The following is a 25,254-nucleotide window of genomic DNA, read 5'->3' as shown; positions in this document are numbered from 1 at the left end:
CCCATGCGGATTTTGTGGTTTTCAGATGCAGGACGTGAGGTTTCCCGCTGAGGCATGCTGGAGACTCCTAGATTTGCGAAGATTCCTTGTTCTTGGGGACTATGTTTTGGTTTATATGTTTTGCTTAGCTACTTTTATCTCCATTAAATAATACAAACTGTGATGACTCCTCTTATGGGAGATTTTGGAGAATAGGTTTTATGTGTTTGTGTCCCTTTGGGTTTCCTTTGGGGTTTTCCTTATTTTATCATATGTATATATTGTTATGCTCGAACCGGTTATCTTCGCAGCCGGATCTTGAGTCTTGATATTCCTGTTTTTGACACTCCTTTGTATATATATAATCTCGCGTTGGTTTATCCTTGTTCGTTACGTTATCGATCGGAGTGATGCGCTTTTGAGTTGCGGTTTTTGTTTACCCCTTTTTCTACAAAGGCTCCTAGTTATAATCAATCATTCATATTACTATACGTACTAAATTTTTATTTTAGAGGTCGTAATACCTTGCCATCTCTGAATTATGACTTAAGCATAAGACTCTGTATGGTAGGGTGTTACACGATTGATAGTTGATGATTCAAACAATGCATTATCATTTAATTATTTACCTATTAATCAATTATACACGAAACAATATAATAAGAGTTATACATTAAGTAAGTTTTGTAAATACTTTTACCTAAAAGATTTAATGTTTAATAAATTTTAATTATTAAATTAGCTACTAAAATTTTATTACATTAGACAAATTAATTATCACATAAATTTGTTATAAGAAATTTTACAAATTAATTTTTTTGTTACTTAATAAAATTGCAAACTTTTATATAAGTGACTTATAAATTAATTAGTATTACTTTTTTATAACTAAAAATAATTGTAAAATAATTAATTAGTGGAATATACCAATTAAATAATAGTATAAATAAAAAATTTAATTCATAATTTCACAAAATAATTTTTAAAAAGATAATTATGCATACAATAAGAGGATAGTATTCACAAAAATATATAATGAGTACTAATCCATGTAAATATAGACTAAATTTTTTTAACTTATCCTCATTTTTTTAAATTCAAAAAATGATAAAATAATTTACTTTTAACAAAAACTGAAATTTTTTTTATACTTAAAAATTATTGAACTTTTTATTATCTATTCAAATTATATTATTTTAGCTAAATAAATTTTACATTTATAATTAACTCAAATATTAGAATATTATTTTTATTTTTATAATTTTTTATTTTATCTAAATTTATTTTTTATATTTTTAGATTTAATTTCATAAATATATGTCAATATCAAAATATTTAAAAAATGATACTATACATTAATAAATTTATTTAAAAAATTTATTTATTTAAGACAGGATAGTCATGACACGTAAGTAAAAAATATTGTTTGTGGTAAAAGATTAAATTTTAGCCATTGAGACAATATTTCGTGATAAATAAAAGACACGCTCATTTATTTTTATTTATCACAATTTAATATTCGTAGTTAAAATTTGGTGACTAAACTCTGTTTTTGTGGTAGTGGCTCCCATTCCAATCCATGCTCATAATTCTGATAAAATAGATTTGAGAAGGAACTCCTTAACAAAAGAATCTCACCAAAAGGTCCACCTACACTATAAACAAAATTCAAGATCATGCATATAACTATATCCAGTAAGAAGAGTGATGAAAAGTACTAAAGGGCGGACTAGGGACGGATCTAGAAGGGGACGAGTAGTGGTCTCGGCCTCTCAAATTTTAAGAATCTATATTTATATATAAGATGTGTTTAAAAAATAAAAAATATTATGTAATTTAATAGTTTTATAAGTATTATTTTTTATTATGTGATAAATTTATGTCTTAACTATTTAATTCACTAATATTTTTTATTTAACTAATTTAATATTATATCTTCAAGTCTTTGTACTTTCTAAAGTAGTTTTTATATAATAATCTCTATATTTATTTTTTATATTATTATATTTAATATTTATATTATTATATTAATAATGACTTACGTAGTTATATTTTGGTAATCACATTATGTACTTTAAATATTATTTTCTTATAAAAAATACTCAATTTTCTTTTAAATTTATGTTGTTAAAAAAATTATAAAGATATCTTATATCTTGTATTCTATAAGGATACTGTGTCTTTTAAATAATTAATAATTTATAATTTATTTTTAAATTTTTGAAAGAATTAATTTTATTTAATAAGATATGTGATAATTTTTAACTAAACACGCTATAAATTATTGGTATTTTATAATTTTATAATGCACTACTAATATTGTTATATTTTTTTATGTAATTATCATATTAAAAATAAAATTATAAAAAAAATATAATATATATATATATATATATTGATAATTCTTTCAAAAAAATTAATTCTAATAACTATATGTTAATTATTTTTATAGAATGAAAAAATTATCTAAAATCCAGCCCTTCCATATTAGAATTTTTGGATTCGTCCCTACTAAAGGCTAAATACAATAGCCATGACTACTTTCGAAAATTATCTTCCAAGGATGTTAGCTCAAGGTGCAACCGATATCCATCCAAAGAAATATGGAACACCTTCTACATACTTCAAAGTGTCTCACTTTTTCAATTATACAATGAGATTTGCAAGGCAGGGTGATTCCCTTACTCATCACCCTTGCACTCAAGGGTCTCTTTAGACACACGGTTATTCTATAAATACCATCAAGAAAATTGGCATGATGTAAAAGCCTATAAATACTTTCTAAAATGGGTCGAGTAAGGATGCACGAGCGGAAAATTCCAATAATACGCATTGCAAAGCGAAGAATAAGAAGTAAACCTAGAAGAAACATCAAGTCCAATAGTAGAACCCAAATTGATTGGTTATAAATGTATTTATTTTCTAAATTCTAAGTCATGTTCTTCTGCTTCTCATGAAATATCACTTGGCTTTGTATTTTATCCTTCGAGTGTGATAATTGATAAATTGTATCGATTTTTCCTTTATTTTAGATACAATTAGTTTTGATGTGCCCATAATATGTTTTGTTTGAGTTTTGTATTGAAATATAAGCACACAATTAAAGTAAAATGCATTACAAAGAGCTATAGTGATTGGGTTGGAGCAAATTTGGAGCTATGAAAAGGAAAATTCAAGATCTACAAGTTTCATGTTGATTATATTATCCAGTTCACAAGAATTTTAGGTGAAATTCTTTGGAGCTATTTTACTAGTGCCATGAATATTTCTAATGATTTTAAACCTTGACCTCTTCGTAATAATTGAATCATAATTCGAACTATGAAGGTCCAATTCAAGTAACTCTAATGGCATTTGAACAACAAGACAAAGATATAATACCAAGAAAAAAACGAACGCAAAAAATAGTTACAAAATCGCGGGTGTGATAAAACATTTTGGGTAAAGGTGTTCACGGGTTCGGGTAACCTAATTACTCATCCGAACTTGAACCGAACCAATTAAATTGGTTCTGAAACCAATAGGTAATCGAGTAGAATTCGAATCGAACCGATGACACTCTCTGTTAATTGGTTTGGATAATGGTTCTGGGGGTGTAAAACACAAACTAACCCATAAACCTGAATCCTTTATTAATTAAATTAAAAAATATAAATTTAATATATATATATATATATATATATATATATATATATATATATATATATATATATATATATAACTTTTAGTGAGATCATTAACCTAACCTTAAAATAATTGCAGCCTCCCCATCCATCCCCATTGTATTTCTCTCCCTAAAGAATCCTAGAAGAGCTTCTTCACCGTTACTCACCCTAGCAAATTGGCGGCGGCTTCTTCACGATGACGGCAGAAGGTTGAGGGCACTCTGCAGCAAGCCAGGAACAATGTCGTCATCTTCGTTAGTGTTCATAACCTAAACCCGAGCTTTAAGGCCAGGGCGGCAAAGCATCAGGGGACCTACTTCGAAGACGGCTTTCTCACTCCCACCGATCTCTTCCTAAAGAGCTCGGAGGACCACCCGAAGGCCCAAAGAGGCCCAAACCAGCAAGGCCACCGCCTACTAGAAGGTGGTTGCCAAAAGATATGATCTAACCCACAAGAAAGATAAGATAAGAATCTTTTCCCCCAAAGAAGATCACCAAAAACCACTATAAATGCACTGGAATCCCCAGATATAACTCATATTCCAATTCTGCTAAAAGCCTGCCTAAAACCCATGCTAACTTAAGCATCGGAGTCTCTTGCAGGTACCACGACCCAACCACACGAGGAGCTCGAATAATGTGGCACCTCAACATCTGAAGGTCGGAAGCCGACACCCGGAGGCAACCCAAATCTCACGTTCGGTCCGAATTCCACGTTTCAGGTAATTCTCGGAACAGTCAGCGTCGTCTTCTCCCGTAGTGTTGTCATCTCTGTCAGCATCGTCCTCGTCAGCAACATTGTCTACTCGTCAATAACATCGTCTCCTCCATATGTGGCAGTCGTCTTCTCCAATCAGGTAAGGATCTATTTTTTTGAGGTTAAGTGTTAATTTCTTGTTGTTCAAATTTTACTCTGTTCAATTTTGTAGAGGTATGTGTTGTTAGATGTAGGGGTGTTCATGGATCGGATTCGATCTGCATATCTGCGGTGTTTATCCGAATCCGATCCGAAAATTACGGATATGGATTCGATCCGCAAGGCTTTCGGATCGGATCGGATTGGATCCGCACACTAATCGGATCGGATTGTGGATTTTGTGTTGCTATCCGCATATCCGCGTATCCGCAAAAATAAAGAAATAAATAATTAAATATTCTTTTTATGTTTTATTTCAACTAATAATTATCATATATGTTGTATTATTTTAATTTATTATTTAAGAAAAGTATGTTTAATATTATTTTAAGAGTAAATATATTTAAAAGAATAGAAAAATGAATTTTATTGATATTTTTTAATAAAAATAAGTTCTTAAAAATATTTTGTGCTTTGCGGATATATCCGATATCTGATATCCGATCCGATCCGCAATATTTGCCGATCGGATCGGATCGGATCCAACCTTAAAAACTGCGGATATTAGATCTGATCCGATCCGATGATTTTAGTGCGATCGGATCGAAATTTTGGCCATATCTGATCCAATCCGATCTGCGTTCACCCCTAGTTAGACGTTAACTTTTTTTGTTCAATTTTTATTATCTGTTTAATTTTTTGTTGAAATTTTGAATTTTTAGTTCTTATTGAAACTCATGTTAGTCACAAATTTCTGAGTACTTGTAAAGTGTATAAAAAATTAAAAATTTTGAGGTTGATTTTGATATGTGTTCTGCAACTTTAAAAATGGAAAAAACTAACCCTGTCTGTTATATGTTTATTATATTTACAGAATTTTTTAAATAAAATTTATGTTTTTTCAATTTTTTTATTTTCCGTTTTATCAAATACCTAATTAACCAAATTGAATCAACCCGTTCTTAATCAATTTAATTTGATTTAAATACACACAAAAAAATATAAAATTAAATTAATTTTAATTCAATTGGTTCGATTCTCATTTCACCACAAATTCGAAACAACCCAATTCATCAACACTCTTAATTTCGGGTGCAAAGATGGTCGCCCATGCAATGAAATCTCGCCCACGCAAGATGAGCCTCACGTGAAGAATTAATGTACGTAAGTCAAGTTTTGGGCCCTCTTTTGGACCCCCACTTGGCAGGAAGCAAGGGGTACAGGCTAGGAAATAAGAGAAAGACTAATTCATTTGCTAACAACTCATTAATTTTAGTTTTAGAAAAAGAAGCTCTTCATTCTCTCAGTTTTCTTCTTCCCTCTTAAAGTTTCATTTGTAGCTTTTTTTTCGTTGAATTTCTATATGCTATTTGTAATTTTCTGCAAGTCCTATAAATTTTACACTTTTTCCTGTCAATTTCAACAATTGGGTTCTTTCAACTTCTTGTGTTGAGGCAATATTATCATAGAAGCACATCTTCATTACTTCATGGATAGTTTGCCTCTTTGCCTTCTTATTCTTTCTTAATTTCTTTTATAATTGAAGTTTTGTTATTGTACAATTGTTTAGGATATTCTAAACGTTACTGAAACCAATTCATCATTTTTTTATTAAATAATAATTTATTTAATAGAACAGTTATAAAAAATCAATTTAAAAATTCATTCTAAATAATTTCAACATATCAAACAGTCGGAGGGTGACCGGGAATGCTACTAGGTCGTTGAATGACAATTAACTATGTACTTTTCTTTGCCCGTGCTTTGCATACATTTTTTAACTTTTACCCCATCACTATGCATATAATCATTGATACACAACCAGTGCATAGTGTTATCAACAGCAAGCTAATAAATTCTACAAAGATACAAGCAACATCCTCAAGTATTTTGGGCCCAGCAACTCAATAATAGATAACATATACACAACACACTTCCACGCCTTTTTACTGTAGTAACCAGTAACATCTATATAATTTGTTGCTGACTTGCTGCCAATGGTTATATATCTAACTCTCTCACTATTAAAGAGTAAATTATTTTTTGGATTAATAGTCAAATTAGTCCTTAAAAGATAAAGCATTCTTTAAATTTATTCCTCAAAAATTTTTTCAATCAAATTAGTTCTTCAAAAATTATTACGAATTAATCATATTTGTCCTCCAATCACTCCATTGACAATTTTCTTCAAAAATTGATGTTGTAAAATGTTAATTGATAACATATATAATACTTAATATGTCTAATTGGATATTGACCAAATATATTTATGAAAATTTATTAATTTAGTCATTTTTTCAATTACAAAAATCTTACACCTAATATGATCTAGTGATTAAATTTATAGATTTTTGTAAATATATTTAGTCAATGTCTAATTGAACATGTTATGTGGCATGTAGGCTATCATTTAATATTTTACATCATCAATCATTAACAAAAATTATGAGTGGAGTAACTGAAGGATAGATATAATTAATTGATAATCTTTGAAAGACCAATTTGATTGAAAAAATCTTTTAAGACTGAATTTAAAAAATGTCTTATCTTTTAAGGACTAATTTAAATATTAACCTATTATTTTTTTTATTACATATTATATTATTATTAATTGAAATAAGTTGACTTATCATAACTAATTTTAATCCTTCATCTATTTGAATTTTAATAGCTTAACTAATTAATAATCATGGTATAATTTTTTTTAATTTATAAAAATTATTAGAGAAATCCTATTTTCTAAAAAAAAATGTAAGCATTTTGAACCTTTTAGTAACTGGATATTATATCTAGCAATTAACATGCAAAACTTGTGAAAGGAAAAAGATTAATCTCCTTTTAAAAAATGGAAGTAGATAGTGAGATGAATTGTGTTACATACTAACAAAGAAGAATTATAATTTTAATTAGAAAATTTTCGGGCAATGTAGAGAACACAATCTTAAAAATATGGTACGGAAGGAAAGTAAAGAGTCATATGTTTTAGTGCTTGTAAGAAATTTTTTTAGATGTTTCAGTGCTTGTAATGCTAATAAATAAGGATTGCGGAGTTAGGTGATTATGGTGTTAAAAAATATGACTATTCAAGTTTATATATATATAACTCTGCCTATGTTCTACTTGTGATACATAGTCAGTTCTAAATCCAGATAAAGGAGGAGGATTAGATTTTTGATAGCCAACATAAAAACTTAGTCAAATTTTTATGACATGAATCAAAGATGTTATTGCGCTAAAACTAGGTCATTACCCAGAAGTAATGCGTTGTATAACTCGTGTACAGTGTCAAATGAGCAAGAATCGTTGCATCCGTCCCTGGGTATAGTGTTAAATGAGTAAGGATTCCCACACTTTTGTGAATGGACGAGGATAAATAAGCTAGTTCACAAAGAAAAAGGTAAAGATCGAAGCGACAGAAGGTTCCCGCATCAATTCCTTGTTCCCTACTTTCACGAGCTTTCTTCTTGCAAGTCTACTTGTACTTTATTTTGATATTTGAATTGGTGGAATTCATGAATTATCATGCTATGTGAACCCTACATGCTTATATATGTTCTTAGAGATTGATTCATTTTTAACCAAGTAGGTAGAAGCATTTTGCATTTAGTTGCATTCATGTAGATAGATTGCATTAAATAAATGTTCATACCCCCTTTTCTTGTCCTTCTTTATTCTTAGCATGAGGACATGCTTGGTTTAAGTGTGGGGAGATTTGATAAACCCTAATTTTATGGTTTATGTTGTGTTGAATTTAGAGAATTTTATCAACTTATCTCACATTTATTCACTAAAATAGTATGATTTTGTAAACTCTCCCTAATTTGTGCTTAAGAGTAAAAACATGCTTTTTAGGCTTTAAAATAGCTAATTTTAATTCACTTTAATTCCATTCGCTGCCTTGATATGTCTGCTGAGTGATTTCAGGTTCATAAGGCAAGTATTGGATAGAAGAAGTGAAGAGAAAAGCATGCAAAGTGGAGAATTCATGAAAAAATAAGAATTTGGAGTGCATATATCGATGAGCACGCGTGAATATGAAGTCACCAGGCGACGCGTACGCGTGACATGATGCGTACGTGCGAGAAGAAAAAGCCAAACGACGCGTACGCGTGGCCCTTGCGTACACGTCACAGTAGGCATGAGACATCATTAAAGTGAAAATGTTGGGGGAGATTTCTGAGCTGCCCAGGCCCAAATCCAACTCATTCCTAAGGCTATTTCATGTAGAATTCAAGCTTGGACAAAGGGGGAGCAATTAGTTTTAGGTTAGCATCATGTAGGTTAGTTTTCTAGAGACAGAAGCTCCTTCTTCTCTCTAGAATTAGGGTTCTTAGGGTTATTCTCATCTTAGATCCAGGTTTAATTTTTTGTTTTCATCTTGTTTCTTTTATAATTTCTTATTCCTACATCTTTGTTCTTCTTAGTTCTCTTGTTAATTTCCCTTTTTATATCCTTTTAGTTTATTGACGAACTCTTGTTGGATTTGGTTTCCTTTAATGCAATTGATGTTTTTTTTATGTTCTTATGGTTAATTGCTTTGTTTATTGTTGATTTCTTGCATTGGGTAGTTGCAGATTTTACTATTTCTTACCATTTACCATGCTTTCTGATGAGCGGATAATTTATACACTTTTTGGCATTGTTTTTAGTATGTTTTTGGTATGATCTAGTTAGTTTTTAGTATATTTTTATTAGTTTTTAGTTAAAAATCACTTTTCTGGACTTTACTATGAGTTTGTGTGTTTTTCTGTGATTTCAGGTATTTTCTGGCTGAAATTGAGGGACCTGAGCAAAAATCTGATTCAGAGACTAAAAAGGACTGCAGATGCTGTTGGATTCTGACCTCCCTGCACTCGAAGTGGATTTTCTGGAGCTACAGAAGCCCAATTGGCGCGCTCTCAATGGCGTTGGAAAGTAGACATCCTGGGCTTTCCAGCAATATATGATAGTCCATACTTTGCCCAAGATTTGATGGCCCAAACCGGCGTTCAAAGTCACCCTCAGGAATCCCAGCGTTAAACGCTGGAACTGGCACCTAAATGGGAGTTAAACGCCCAAACTGGCATAAAAGCTGGCGTTTAACTCCAAGAAGAATCTCTACACGAAATTGCTTCATTGCTCAGCCCAAGCACACACCAAGTGGGCCCGGAAGTGGATTTTTATGTCATTTACTCATCTCTGTACACCCTAGGCTACTAGTTTTCTATAAGTAGGACCTTTTGCTATTTTATTTATATCTTTGGATTGTTTTTGATCCTTTGATCATCTTTGGACATCTAGTTCTTAGATCATTGGGAGGCTGGCCTCACGGCCATGCCTAGACCTTATGCTTATGTATTTTCAACGGTGGAGTTTCTACACACCATAGATTAAGGTGTGGAGCTCTGCTGTACCTCGAGTATTAATGCAATTACTATTGTTCTTCCATTCAATTCCGCTTGTTCTTGTTCTAAGATATCACTTGTTCTTCAACTTGATGAATGTGATGATCCGTGACACTCATCATCATTCTCACTTATGAACAAGGTGACTGACAACCACTTTTGTTCTACAAGCAACCAAGGCTCTAGTGAATGTCTCTTGGATTCCTGATTGCACGATGCATGGTTGATCGCCTGACAACCGAGTGCTCGCCTGACAAACGAGCCAACCATTCCGTGAGATCAGAGTCTTCGTGGTATAGGCGAGAACTGATGGCAGCATTCAAGAGAATCCGGAAGGTCTAACCTTGTCTGTGGTATTCTGAGTAGGATTCAATGATTGAATGACTGTGACGCGCTTCAAACTCCTAGCAGGCGGGGCGTTAGTGACAGACGCAAAAGAATCAATGGATTCTATTCCGGCCTGACCGAGAACCGACAGCTGAATTCCGCGTGCTGTGACAGAGCATATGCAATCGTTTTCACTGAGAGAATGGGAGGTAGCCATTGACAACGGTGAAACCCTACACAAGCTTGCCATGGAAAGGAAGAAGAAGGATTGGATGAAGACAGTCGGAAAGCAGAGAGACGGAAGGGAAGGCATCTTCATGCGCTTATCTGAAGTTCCTACCAATGAATTACATAAGTATCTCTATCTTTATCTTTTATGTTATTTTCGTTCATCACCATATCCATTTGAGTCTGCCTGACTAAGATTTACACGATGACCATAGCTTGCTTCATACTAACAATCTCCGTGGGATCGACCCTTACTCACGTAAGGTATTACTTGGACGACCCAGTGCACTTGCTGGTTAGTTGTGCGAAGTTGTGTAATGCCATGGAATTGAACTACCAAGTTTTTGGAGTTCATGACCGGGGATTGTTCAAGTTTTGAGCAAGCTTTTGGTAACATCAGTGCCAAGATCCGGCAACAGCACCAAGTTTTTGGCGCCGTTGCCGGGGATTGTTCAAGTTTTGAGCAAGCTTTTGGTAACATCAGTGCCAAGATCCGGCAACAGCACCAAGTTTTTGGCGCCATTGCCGGGGATTGTTCAGTTTGGACAACTGACGGTTCATCTTGTTGCTTAGATTAGGTATTTTTTTTTTCAAAATTCTTGAAGATGAATTCTAGAGTTTCATGATGAATTGTTGAAGTCTGGCTGGCTGAGAAGCCATGTCTAATCTCATTGGACCGAGGTTTCAACTTGTCATCACAAGAGCTTGTTGATATTTATCAATCTTGCTTTTGGAGCAGTGATCTGCTAAGGCTTGGCTGGCCTTTGGCCATGTCTAGTGTTTTGGACCGAAGCTTTCTTTGAAAGCTTGGCTGGCTGTGAAGCCATGTCTAATTCCTGGACCGGAGTCTTAGACTAACATTGCACTGATTCTTGGAATTCTCATTAAGAATTTTGATATCTTTTTCCACTTAATTTTCGAAAAACACAAAACAAAAAAATCAAAAAAATCATAAAATCCAAAAATTTCTTGTTTGAGTCTAGTCTCGCATCTTAAGTTTGGTGTCAATTGCATGCATTGTTATGTGTCTTAATGATCTTCAAGATGTTCTTGATGATTTACTTGCTCGAATCTTTGAATTCTATTGACTTGAAGTATTTTGTGTGTCTCATATGCATTCTCATATTGTTAGTGTCAGTGGTATACAAACTGCTAAGTTTGGTGTCTTACATGCATTGTTATTTGATTTTAGTTGCATTTTGATTATTAAAAATCCAAAAATATTTTTAATTTGTGTCTTTTCAAGTCAATAATACAGAGAATTGAAGATTCAGAACATACAGCAGAGGAATTGCACAGAAAAAGCTGGGCGTTCAAAACGCCCAGTGAAGAAGGACAGACTGGCGTTTAAACGCCAGCCAGGGTACCTGGTTGGGCGTTTAACGCCCAAAAGGGTATAGTTTTGGGCGTTAAACGCCAGAATGTGCACCATTCTGGGCGTTTAACGCCAGGATGGCACAAGGGGGAGAATTTTGTTTTCAAATCAAATTTTTTTCAAGTTTTCAAAGTTTTTCAAAATCAAATCTTTTTCAAATCATATCTTTTCAATCAAATGTTTTCAAAATCAATTCCCTTCCTTTTTCAAAGATACTTACTATCAATTAATGATTTGATTCAACATTTCAAGTATGTTGCCTTTTCTGTTGAGAAAGGTTTAATGTTTGAATCATATCTTTTCTTGATAGCCAAGTTACTAATTTTTTTTTTAAAAAAAAAAGATCAAATCTTTTTAAAATTGTTTTCAAATCATATCTTTTCAATCACATATTTTTAAAATCAATCATATCTTCTTAACCTCATCTTTTTCAAAATAGTTTTCAATCAAATCTTTTTGATTTCTAATCTCAAAATCTTTTTCAAAAAATCATCTTATTTCTTTTCCACTTTCATTTTCGAAAATTAAGTAATGTTTTTCAAAAATGTTTTCAAAATCTTTCACTTAATTTTCGAAAATTACTTCCCTTCTTCTCACATCCTTCTATTTATGGACTAACACTATCCCTTAATGCAAAATTCGAACTCCATTCCCTCTGATAAGTTCGAATTTTCTACTTCTATCTTCTACTCTTCTTTTCCTCTGACACTTCAAGGGATCTCTATACTGTGACATAGAGGATTCCACATTTTCTTGTTCCCTTCTCTTTCTTATGAGCAGGAGCAAAGACAAAAGCATTCTTGTTGAGCCTGATCCTGAACCTGAAAGGACCTTGAAGAGAAAGCTAAGAGAAGCCAAAGCACAACTCTCTTTAGAGGACCTGACCGAATTCTTCAAAGAAGAAGAACACATGGCAGCCAAAAACAACAACAATGCAAACAATGCAAGGAAGGTGCTGGGTGACTTTACTGCACCTACTCCCGACTTCTATGGGAGAAGCATCTCTATCCCTGCCATTGGAGCAAACAACTTTGAGCTTAAGCCTCAATTAGTTTCTCTAATGCAACAGAATTGCAAGTTCCATGGACTTCCATTGGAAGATCCTCATCAGTTTTTAGCTGAGTTCTTACAAATCTGTGACACTGTCAAGACTAATGGGGTTGACCCTGAGGTCTACAGAGTGATGCTATTCCCTTTTGCTGTAAGAGACAGAGCCAGAATATGGTTGGACTCTCAACCTAAAGAAAGCCTGGACTCTTGGGAAAAGCTAGTCAATGCCTTCTTGGCAAAGTTCTTTCCACCTCAAAAATTGAGCAAGCTTAGAGTGGAAGTCCAAACCTTCAGACAGAAGGATGGAGAATCCCTCTATGAAGCTTGGGAAAGATACAAACAATTAATCAGAAAGTGCCCTTCTGACATGCTTTCTGAATGGAGCATCATAGGTATTTTCTATGATGGTCTCTCTGAACTATCCAAGATGTCTTTGGATAGCTCTGCTGGAGGATCCCTTCATCTGAAGAAGACGCCTGCAGAAGCTCAAGAGCTAATTGAAATGGTTGCAAATAACCAGTTCATGTACACTTCTGAAAGAAATCCTGTGAACAATGGGACTAGTTAGAAGAAAGGAGTTCTTGAGATTGATACTCTGAATGCCATATTGGCTCAGAGCAAAATATTGACTCAACAAGTCAATTTGATCTCTCAAAGTCTGTCTGGAATGCAAAATGCACCAAGCAGTACTAAGGAAGCTTCATCTGAGGAAGAAGCCTATGATCCTGAGAACCCTTCAATAGAAGAGGTGAATTACCTAGGAGAACCCTATGGAAACACCTACATTCTTCATGGAGAAATCACCCAAATTTCTCATGGAAGAATCAAGAAAGACCTCAACAAGGTTTCAGTAACAATAATGGTGAAAGAAACAGGTTTAGCAATGGCAAGCCTTTTCCATCATCTTCTCAGCAACAGACAGAGAGTTCTAAGCAGAATCCCTCTGACTTAGAAACCATGGTCTCTGATCTAATCAAAACCACTCAAAGTTTCATGACTGAAACAAGGTCCTCCATTAGGAATTTGGAGGCACAAGTGGGACAGCTGAGCAAGAAAGTTACTGAACTCCCTCCTAGTACTCTCCCAAGCAACACAGAAGAAAATCCAAAAGGAGAGTGCAAAGCCATCAACATGGCCGAATTCTGGGAGGAAGAAGAGGCAGTGAACGCCACTGAGGAAGACCTCACTGGACGTCCACTGACCTCCATTGAGTTCCCCAATGAGGAACCATGGGAATCTGAGGCTCAAAATGAGACCATAGAGATTCCATTGGAATTACTTCTGCCATTCATGAGCTCTGATGAGTATTCTTCCTCTGAAGAGGATGAGTATGTCACTGAAGAGCAAGTTGCTAAATACCTTGGAGCAATCATGAAGCTAAATGACAAGTTATTTGGAAATGAGACTTGGGAGGATGAACCCCCTTTGCTCACCAAAGAACTGGATGACTTGTCTAGGCAGAAACTGCCTCAAAAGAGGCAGAATCCTGGGAAGTTTTCAATACCTTGTGCCATAGGCACCATGACCTTCAAGAAGGCCTTGTGTGACTTAGGGTCAAGTGTAAACCTCATGCCCCTCTCTGTAATGGAGAAGCTAGGGATCTTTGAGGTGCAAGCTGCAAAAAATCTCACTAGAGATGGCAGACAACTCAAGAAAACAAGCTCATGGACTTGTAGAGGATGTTTTGGTAAAAGTTGAAGACCATTACATCCCTACTGATTTCATAGTCCTAGAGACTGGGAAGTGCATGGATGAATCCATCATCCTTGGCAGACCCTTCCTAGCCACAGCAAAGGCTGTGATTGATGTTGATAGAGGAGAGTTAATCATTCAAGTGAATGAAGAATCCCTTGTGTTTAAGGCTCAAGGATATCCCTCTATCACCATGGAGAAGAAGCATGAAGAGCTTTTCTCAAAACAGAGCCAAACAGAGCCCCCACAGTCAAACTCTAAGTTTGGTGTTGGGAGGCCACAACCAAACTCTAAGTTTGGTGTTGAACCCCCACATTCAAACTCTAAGTTTGGTGTTGGGAGGTTCCAACATTGCTCTGAGAAAATGTGAGGCTCCATGAGAGTCCTCTGTCAAGCTAATGACATTAAAGAAGCACTTGTTGGGAGGCAACCCAATGTTTTATAATTAACTATTTCCTTTTGTTATTTTATCTTTTTTGTAGGTTGATGATCATGAGAAGTCACAAAATCAATGAAAAAAGTAAAAACAGAATGAAAAACAGGAAGAAAAACAGCACACCCTGGAGGACACACTTACTGGCGTTTAAACGCCAGTAAGGTTAGCTGTTGGGCGTTTAACGCCCAGTCTGGCACCATTCTGGGCGTTTAAGGCCAGAAAAGGGCACCAGACTGGCGTTAAACGCCAGAAAAGGGCAAGAACCTGGCGTTAAACGCCAGGAATGGGCACCAGCCCGGCGTTTAACGCCAGAAATGGCACAAAACGTGATTTTGCATGCCATTTGGTGCAGGGATGACTTTTCCTTGACACCTCAGGATCTGTGGACCCCACAGGATCCCCACCTACCCTACCACTCTCTCTCTCTTCTTCACCAATCACCTCAACACCTCTTCCCCAAAAACCCCTCACCTATCAAATCCCCTCTTTTTCTTCACCACTCACATCCATCCTTCATAAAACCCCACCTACCCCTCCATTCAAATTCAAATCACTTTCCCACCCAAACCCACCCTCAAATGGCCGAACAACCCTCTCCCCCTCTCCTATATAAATACTCCTTCACTCCTTCTTTTTCACACACCTTAAACACCATATCTCTCCCCTTTGGCCGAATACAAAGCCATTCCCTTTCTCCTCATTTCTTCTTCTTCTACTCTCTTCTTTCTTCTTTTGCTCGAGGACGAGCAAACATTTTAAGTTTGGTGTGGTAAAAGCATTGCTTTTTGTTTTTCCATAACCATTTATGACATCCAAGGCCGGAGAAACCTCTAAAAAGAGGAAAGGGAAGGCAAAAGCTTTCACCTCCGAGTCATGGGAGATGGAGAGATTCATCTCAAGGGTGCATCAAGACCACTTCTATGAAGTTGTGGCCTTGAAGAAGGTGATCCCCCGAGGTCCCCTTTTCACTCAAAAAGGGTGAATATCCGGAGATCCGACATGAGATCCGAAGAAGAGGTTGGAAAGTTCTTACCAACCCCATTCAACAAGTCGGAATCTTGATGGTTCAAGAGTTCTATGCCAATGCATGGATCACCAAGAACCATGATCAAAGTGTGAACCCGAATCCAAAGAATTATCTTACTATGGTTCGGGGGAATTACTTGGATTTTAGTCCGGAAAGTGTAAGGTTGGCATTCAATTTGCCCATGATGCAAGGAGATGAACATCCTTACACTAGAAGGGTCAACTTTGATCAAAGGTTGGACCAAGTCCTCACAGTCATATGTGAAGAGGGCGCACAATGGAAGAGAGATTCAAGAGGCAAGCCGGTTCAATTGAGAAGGCATGACCTCAAACCCGTGGCTAAGAGGATGGTTGGAGTTCATTCAACGCTCAATCATTCCCACTAGCAACCGGTCCGAAGTTACTCTAGACCGGGCCATCATGATTCATAGCATCATGATTGGAGAAGAAGTGGAAGTTCATGAGGTTATAGCCCAAGAACTCTATAAGGTGGCGGACAAGTCCTCTACCTTAGCAAGGTTAGCCTTTCCTCATCTCATTTGTCACCTCTGTTATTCAGTGGGAGTTGACATAGAGGGAGACATCCCCATTGATGAGGATAAGCCCATCACTAAGAAAAGGATGGAGCACACAAGAGACCCCACTCATCATGAGATCCCTGAGATGCCCCAAGGGATGCACTTTCCTCCACAAAACTATTGGGAGCAACTGAACACCTCCCTAGGAGAATTGAGTTCCAACATGGGACAACTAAGGGTGGAGCATCAAGAACACTCCATCATCCTCCATGAAATTAGAGAAGATCAAAGAATCATGAGGGAGGAGCAACAAAGGCAAGGAAGAGACATTGAGGAGCTCAAGCACTCCATAGGATCTTCAAGAAAAAGAAAGAGCCGCCATCACTAAGGTGGACCCGTTCTTTAATCTCCTTGTTCTTTATTCTTCTGTTTTTCGAATTTTATGCTTATGTTTATCCATGTTTGTGTCTTGTGATCATTAGTGTCTTAGTGTCTATGCCTTAAAGTTATGAATGTCCTATGAATCCATCACCTTTCTTGAATAAAAACGTGCTTAATTGAGAAAAAAAAGAAAGAATTGCATGAATTTTGAATTTTATAACAGTTTAATTGTTTTGATGTGGTGGCAATACTCTTGTTCTCTGAATGTATGCTTGAACAGAGCATGTGTCTTTTGAATTTGTGGTTCATGAAGGTTGGCTCTTGAAAGAATGATGAAAAAGGAGACATGTTACTGAGGATCTGAAAAATCATTAAAAATGATTCTTGAAGCAAGAAAAAGCAGTGAATACAAAAAAAAAAAAAAGAGAAGCAAGCGAAAAAAAAACCGAAAAAAAAAGAAAAAAAATGAAAGAGATAAAGAAAGAAAAAGAAAGAAATAAAGTTGTGATCCAAGGCAAAAAGAGTGTGCTTAAGAACCCTGGACACCTCTAATTGGGGACTTTAGCAAAGCTGAGTCACAATCTAAAAAGGTTCACCCAATTATGTGTCTGTGGCATGAATGTATCCGGTGGTAATACTGGAAGACAGAGTGCTTTGGGCCACGGCCAAGACTCATAAAGTAGCTGTGTTCAAGAATCATCATACTCTACTAGGAGAATCAATAACACTATCTGGATTCTGAGTTCCTAAAGAAGCCAACCATTCTGAATTTCAAAGGATAGAGTGAGATGCCAAAACTGTTCAGAGACAAAAAGCTAAAAGCCTCGCTCATCTAATTAATACTGATCTTCATAGATGTTTTTGGAATTCATTGCATATTCTCTTCTTTTTATCTTATTTGATTTTCAGTTGCTTGAGGACAAGCAACAATTTAAGTTTGGTGTTGTGATGAGCGGATAATTTATACACTTTTTGGCATTGTTTTTAGTATGTTTTTGGTATGATCTAGTTAGTTTTTAGTATATTTTTATTAGTTTTTAGTTAAAAATCACTTTTCTGGACTTTACTATGAGTTTGTGTGTTTTTCTGTGATTTCAGGTATTTTCTGGCTGAAATTGAGGGACCTGAGCAAAAATCTGATTCAGAGACTAAAAAAGACTGCAGATGCTGTTGGATTCTGACCTCCCTGCACTCGAAGTGGATTTTCTGGAGCTACAGAAGCCCAATTGGCGCGCTCTCAATGGCGTTGGAAAGTAGACATCCTGGGCTTTCCAGCAATATATGATAGTCCATACTTTGCCCAAGATTTGATGGCCCAAACCGGCGTTCAAAGTCACCCTCAGGAATCCCAGCGTTAAACGCTGGAACTGGCACCTAAATGGGAGTTAAACGCCCAAACTGGCATAAAAGCTGGCGTTTAACTCCAAGAAGAATCTCTACACGAAATTGCTTCATTGCTCAGCCCAAGCACACACCAAGTGGGCCCGGAAGTGGATTTTATGTCATTTACTCATCTCTGTACACCCTAGGCTACTAGTTTTCTATAAGTAGGACCTTTTGCTATTTTATTTATATCTTTGGATTGTTTTTGATCCTTTGATCATCTTTGGACATCTAGTTCTTAGATCATTGGGAGGCTGGCCTCACGGCCATGCCTAGACCTTATGCTTATGTATTTTCAACGGTGGAGTTTCTACACACCATAGATTAAGGTGTGGAGCTCTGCTGTACCTCGAGTATTAATGCAATTACTATTGTTCTTCCATTCAATTCCGCTTGTTCTTGTTCTAAGATATCACTTGTTCTTCAACTTGATGAATGTGATGATCCGTGACACTCATCATCATTCTCACTTATGAACAAGGTGACTGACAACCACTTTTGTTCTACAAGCAACCAAGGCTCTAGTGAATGTCTCTTGGATTCCTGATTGCACGATGCATGGTTGATCGCCTGACAACCGAGTGCTCGCCTGACAAACGAGCCAACCATTCCGTGAGATCAGAGTCTTCGTGGTATAGGCGAGAACTGATGGCAGCATTCAAGAGAATCCGGAAGGTCTAACCTTGTCTGTGGTATTTTGAGTAGGATTCAATGATTGAATGACTGTGACGCGCTTCAAACTCCTAGCAGGCGGGGCGTTAGTGACAGACGCAAAAGAATCAATGGATTCTATTCCGGCCTGACCGAGAACCGACAGCTGAATTCCGCGTGCTGTGACAGAGCATATGCAATCGTTTTCACTGAGAGGATGGGAGGTAGCCATTAACAACGGTGAAACCCTACACAAGCTTGCCATGGAAAGGAAGAAGAAGGATTGGATGAAGACAGTAGGAAAGCAGAGAGACGGAAGGGAAGGCATCTTCATGCGCTTATCTGAAGTTCCTACCAATGAATTACATAAGTATCTCTATCTTTATCTTTTATGTTATTTTCGTTCATCACCATATCCATTTGAGTCTGCCTGACTAAGATTTACATGATGACCATAGCTTGCTTCATACTAACAATCTCCGTGGGATCGACCCTTACTCACGTAAGGTATTACTTGGACGACCCAGTGCACTTGCTGGTTAGTTGTGCGAAGTTGTGTAATGCCATGGAATTGAACTACCAAGTTTTTGGAGTTCATGACCGGGGATTATGAGAGTTGTGAAAAGTATTGTTCACAATTTCGCGCACCACTTTCCTTTTATGCCTTCCAATGGTTGGATGTTAGAGTAGATCTTTGAGTATTCTTGACTTGGAAAGAGGAATTAGGCAATCTTGAGTCATGAATACCCAACTCATGTTGGTGATCTAGAGTTGTTAGTTAATATTGTTTCCATTGACTCTAATCTCTTGCTAATTCAATTAGTAAGTTAATTAGGACTTTTGGATTGAGATTAACTAGTCTTATTTGACTTTCTCTCGTGTGAAGATAATATTGTACCTTCTTCCATGTTGGAGATGATGAAATAGGATAAATTCTTGTTAATTATTGTTATGAGTAGTGACTATGATAGAAAGCGTATGTTCTCAATTCTTGCCATGAATGTCTCTCTTTATTACTTGCTTCCTTTAATTGTTTGTTTTACTTTTCTTGTCATTTATTTTTTGTCCTTTTACCAAATCAAATGTCCCTTGCTCCTTCATAGCCAATAATTGATCACTTTATTGCAATTCCTTGTGAGACAATCCGAGGTTTGAATACTTTGGTTAATTTTCATTGGGGTATGTACTTATGATAACCAACATTAAAACTTTGATTTGAGCATGACTTGTCAGTTGGAAACTATACTTGCAACGAAGTTATTTCCTCTAATCGAGAAGAAATTATTAGTCGACGGTTATTCTCTATCAACATGGAACATAAGCACTCTAACAAGAAAATTTATGGAGGTGGTGGATACTATGACAAGGAGGAAGATTAACATCATGTGCCTATAAGAAATAAAATGGGTTGGTGCAAAGGCTAGGGAGTTGGATACTTTCGGGTTCAAACTTTGGTATACGGGAAAGGTGAAGAATAGGAATAGGGTAGGTATTATCGTGAATAAATAGTGGAAGAATGACGTAGTGGATGTCAAGAGGATAGGAGATCGGATCATCTCTATCAAACTTGTGGTGGAAAGAGGTACTTTTCATGTGATTAGCACCTATACACTGCAAGTGGGTTCGGAAGAGCAACACAAGATAAGGTTTTGGGAGGATTTCGAGAGTTTGTCCAAGGTATACCTTTGAGAGATAAAATTTTTTTAGGAAGAGATTTAAATGGCCATGTTGGAAGAGAAGTGACTGGATATGGAAGTATTTATGGAGAACATAGTTTTGGGTGGTCAATACCGAAGGTAAAAATATTTTGGACTTTTCCTCAACCTTTGATCTTCTCATCGCAAATACATGTTTTAACAATAGAAACAAACATCTTATAACCTATAAGAGTGGCATGACAAGCTCTCAAATCGACTTCTTCTTGTTGAAAAGCATCGACTGAAAATTTTGCATTAATTGTAAAATTATTCTGGGAGAGAGTTTAACAACACAACATAGGATGCTTGCCATGGATTTTTAAGTTGAGAAAAAGTTGAGGAAAAGATATCATATGAAGAACCCAAGGATGAGGTGGTGGCGGATAAAAGGTGAGGAACAAAGAAGCTTCCTAAGACGGGTAAAAGAAGAGGCAAAGTGGGATGGGAAGGAAGCGTGGTGGAGATGTGGAGAGAGATGACAGAAGTTATTAGAAGAACAAAAAAAGAAAGTTTTGGTGAATCTAGTGGGATATGACCAAGAGACAAGGAGTCTTGGTGGTAGAAGAGAGTGTACAAGAAAAGATAAAGGCAAAAAGGGTGTGCTTTAAAGAGTAGTCTATGTGCCGCAATGCAGATAATTGGGAAAAATATAAGGCGGCTAAGAAAGACACAAAAGTAGTTGTAAGCGAAGTAAGAACAAGAGCATATGAGGATCTCTACCAATACTTAGGCACGAAAAAAAGAGAAAAAGGTATATATAGAATCGCAAAGAGCCGTGAAAGAAGAACGAGAGATTTGGATCAAGTTAAGTGCATAAAGGATAAAGACGGGAGGTGTTAGCTCATGAGGAGAAGATCAATAAAAGTTGGAAGAGCTACTTCTACGAGTTATTTAATGAAGGACAGAAGACTCTTCCGAGCCTTGGTCGGTTATGCATGAGGGAAGAATACCAAAATTTCGACTACTATCGAAGGATTCGAGAATTCGAAGTAAAAGAAGCTCTAAAGCAGATGAAAAATGGCAGGGCATGCAGTAGGATCCAATAATATCCCGATTGAAGTTTGGAAGGGCCATGGAGAGAAAGGCGTCAATTGGTTAACCAAGTTTTTTAATGAGATTTTAAGGTTTAAGAAGATGCTAGATGAGTGGAGAAAGATCACCTTGGTACCTATCTATAAGAATAAAGGGGATATACAAAGTTGTGAAAGTTATAGAGGGATCAACCTCATGAGTCATACCATGAAATTATGGGAAAGAGTGATAGAACGGAGGCTGAGACAAGAGACACAAGTAATAGAGAACTAATTTGGTTTTATGCCAGACAAATCCACCACTGAAGTGATATACCTATTAAGAAGGATGATGGAGAGGTATCGTAATAATAAAAAGGATCTACATATAGTGTTTATTGATTTGAAAAAAACATACGATAGGGTGCTAAGGGAGGTCTTATGGAAGGTTTAAAAAAAGAAGAGAGTAAAAATCACATATATTCGTACAATTAAAGATATGTATGGGCCTTATGGAGGTATATGCTCTTTTTTTGTATTTTTTTTTTTATTTGTGTGAGTTCTTTTTCTATTTTTAGTTAGGAATGGTCTATGGTGGACTTGCATCTGATTCTCTAAAGACCGTGTAGGAATATTCTAATTGTGTGGTAGAAATTAATTTCGTACATGAAATATTATTTGTGTAATATCTGACCCATAATTTAATGTAATTACAAATTGGTATGATGCGGTTGGTTTGGTTTAACAATTTTAATATTGGTTAGGACGTTGATGTAAGAGGTTCAAGGGTTATTGAGCCTTAGTAGGCTTATTTTTATAACCAGCATTTTTTTATGAAAGACACCCAATTATATTTTATTGGCTTAGACTATTATAGAAAAATTTATTTGAATTATTTTTTTAATTTGTTCAAATTGAATGGTTAAATAGTAATTATTTGAAGTATATATTTATTCATTGACAAAAAATATATATTAATTCAAGTAAAACAAAATATATATATAAAATTAAGAATAAAGAAAATTTCAATCCAAAGAAAAAAGAATAAAAAAAATTCATGTCCAAAAAAAATTATTTTTTAATCTCTTTGTTGTTTTGATAATAACCGTAAAATTACAAGTGTTATATCCTTTCATCAATAAAAAATAAAGTTACTATTTAAGAAAAATTGAGTTATTAAAATAAATCAATACAATTGATTTTTGTCACAGTAAATTATAATGTTTTGTGGTGTCACTAGTTCTTTATGCTTTAATTTTCGAGTAAATAAAGAATGAAGTAATAGTCAATAATGAAAAATACTAATTGTAAGAAGAAAACTAATCTTTTAAAAATCTTAACTAAAAATCGCTCTAAATATATTAGCTAAATAGATAGATATATAACAATAAAAGAAATAATAACCATGATCCGTCTCTATAAGTTCGGACTCTAACGTTATAAGCTCGGTTTGACCAACTGCACGAAGTGAAGTGAGAAATCAGCGAACCATATCTTAGAACTAACAAACCACTACGCCCTGATTCTCGGGATACAGACTCAGGATCGGTTACACTACTTCCTTAAATAGGGATCAAGTCTGAGTAATAAAACACATTAAAAACTCACTACTCATAATAATCGCTCTTAAGTTCTCTTTTCTGCGCAAAAATTAACTTAAGCATCGGAGTCCCTTTTGCAGGTACTCCCCACTGCTCGGACGAGGCTCGCACTAGTGGTATAACCCTCAGCAGGAACAACCGCTCAAAATCCTTGTATCTGCCACCGACCAATACCTCGGCCTGAGCATCAGACAGAAATATTTGGTGCCCACTGTGGGGCCGAAGAGTTCAACTTCACCCATCCTGTTATTTTAATTTTTATCTATCCCTATTCGCCTTGTACACTTTTTTCTTTGCAGGAAGAGAAGCATGGCTGATCTCTCAGAAACTCAGCAACATCCTCGAACCAACTTCGACCTCATGGCCGCTAACGCCGCCCTCCTAACAAAAAATCAGCGAATGGCCGAGCTGTTGGCAGCAATGTAGAATAATGGAGAACAGAAGGTCGACAGTAAACAAATAAATGCTGATCACCACGAAGAGCATCAGTCAGAGTCCAACGCAAAGATAGGGGAAACACCCCCCAAATCCGGAAGATGACGAACTAACTCGTTTTCCGAAGAAATAATGAATTTCAAAATGCTTAAGAACTTTACACTCCCTCTGACTCTAACACCATATAAGGGGATCAGAGATCCTAAAGTTCATGTAACAAAATTCTAATCTATGATGTTCCTCAATAGTGACTCCGATCCCATCCTATGCCAATCTTTTCCAACTTTTTTAGATGGAGCTGCCTTACTGTGGTTTTCTAATTTTCCTGTGGGATCCATAACCAGCTTTGACGAGTTCGCCAAGATGTTTATCAACCATTTTGCAGCATCCAAAATTTATGTGAGAGACTCGGACTACCTCAGCACAATTAAACAAGGGCAGCACAAAAGCCTAAAAGACTACATGACACGTTTCACGACGGCGGCCATGGAGATCCCTGACCTCAACCTAGAAGTACAATTGCACGTGATAAAAAGCGGCCTCAGACCTGGAAAATTCCAGGAATCTATTACTATGGCAAAACCAAAGACGCCGGAAGAATTCTGAGATAAAGCAACTGGACAAATCGAAATAGAAGAGCTCTACAAAACTCGGAGGAACGAGAGACCATCATCCAGAGAGGAAGAAGAAAGACCATACAGGTCCCAGAACAAAGATCCCAAAAAATCTTTCAAGCTAGTTCCGAAGTTCGATTCATACACCAAATTCAACACCAAAAGGGAAGACATAATCGAACAAATTCTTCACGATAAACTCATAAAACCGCCAAGCAGAGCAGGTACGTACCAAGACCAAAGGTACGTTGACAAAACCAAACACCGTGCCTTTCACCAAAAATTCGGCCATACCATGGATGAATACGTGGTGGCTAAGCACACATTGGAGAGGCTGGCGCGACAAGGTCTGCTGGATAAATACATCGATGGGCAAGTACGGAAAGATCTGCCAACGTCGAACGAGGTAGAACACCTGAAAACAAACAACGAAAAGTCTCAATGGCAGAATAGTAAACCACCCAAGAAAATCATCAACCACATCTCAAGAGGGTTCGCGTGCGGCAGAGAAACAAGCTCGGCCAGAAAAAGAAGTTACAGGACAATGCTAACAATGTAGGACAAAACACCATCTGATACGCTCATACCCAGAATCCCTAATATAACATTCACAAGTAAGGACTTCGAAACCAACACTCCCAACCTAGACAACCCTGTCGTAGTCTCGGTAACCACTGGAGACCTCCTAGTCCAGAAAGTCCTGTTAGACCAAGGAAGCCGCATCGACGTCATGCTTCTATCCACCTTCAAGAAGATGCAACTAAATGAAAAAGTATTGCAACCATCCTCCGGCGAACTAGTTAGGTTCTCAGGGGAGAGAATCCCCGTAACAGGTTATGTATGGGTGAGGATGACCTTAGGGGAACACCCTCACTCAAAAACTTTGGACATACAATATTTAATTGTCGACTGCTTTAGCCCTTATAATATCATTTTAGGCAGACCA

General features: G+C 36.2%; 1 protein-coding gene and 1 non-coding gene across 2 annotated transcripts in view; one reads left to right on the top strand and one right to left on the bottom strand.

Annotated features, from left to right (window-relative positions):
* LOC130979889 (uncharacterized) overlaps window positions 1-24,300 on the top strand; it is a gene marked incomplete at its 5' end in the record, with an annotated part of 29,955 nt that extends 5,655 nt beyond the window's left edge. The window contains 4 exons of the mRNA XM_057903438.1: window positions 4,367-4,501; window positions 4,574-4,632; window positions 23,559-23,681; window positions 24,039-24,300. Coding sequence (XP_057759421.1) covers window positions 4,367-4,501; window positions 4,574-4,632; window positions 23,559-23,681; window positions 24,039-24,300 — 579 coding nt within the window. The remainder of the gene's footprint in view (window positions 1-4,366; window positions 4,502-4,573; window positions 4,633-23,558; window positions 23,682-24,038) is intronic.
* On the bottom strand, window positions 13,130-13,237 carry LOC130956674 (small nucleolar RNA R71). Its single transcript, XR_009077186.1, has one exon. It is a non-coding gene; the product is annotated as a small nucleolar RNA R71 (small nucleolar RNA).
* Window positions 24,301-25,254: the final 954 nt, after the last annotated feature.

The sequence above is a fragment of the Arachis stenosperma genome, chromosome 1 (assembly GCF_014773155.1).
Source record: "Arachis stenosperma cultivar V10309 chromosome 1, arast.V10309.gnm1.PFL2, whole genome shotgun sequence".
NCBI lineage: Eukaryota > Viridiplantae > Streptophyta > Magnoliopsida > Fabales > Fabaceae > Arachis > Arachis stenosperma.
Note: the sequence above shows the minus strand (reverse complement) of the source record. Positions and strands in the feature narration are given on the sequence as shown.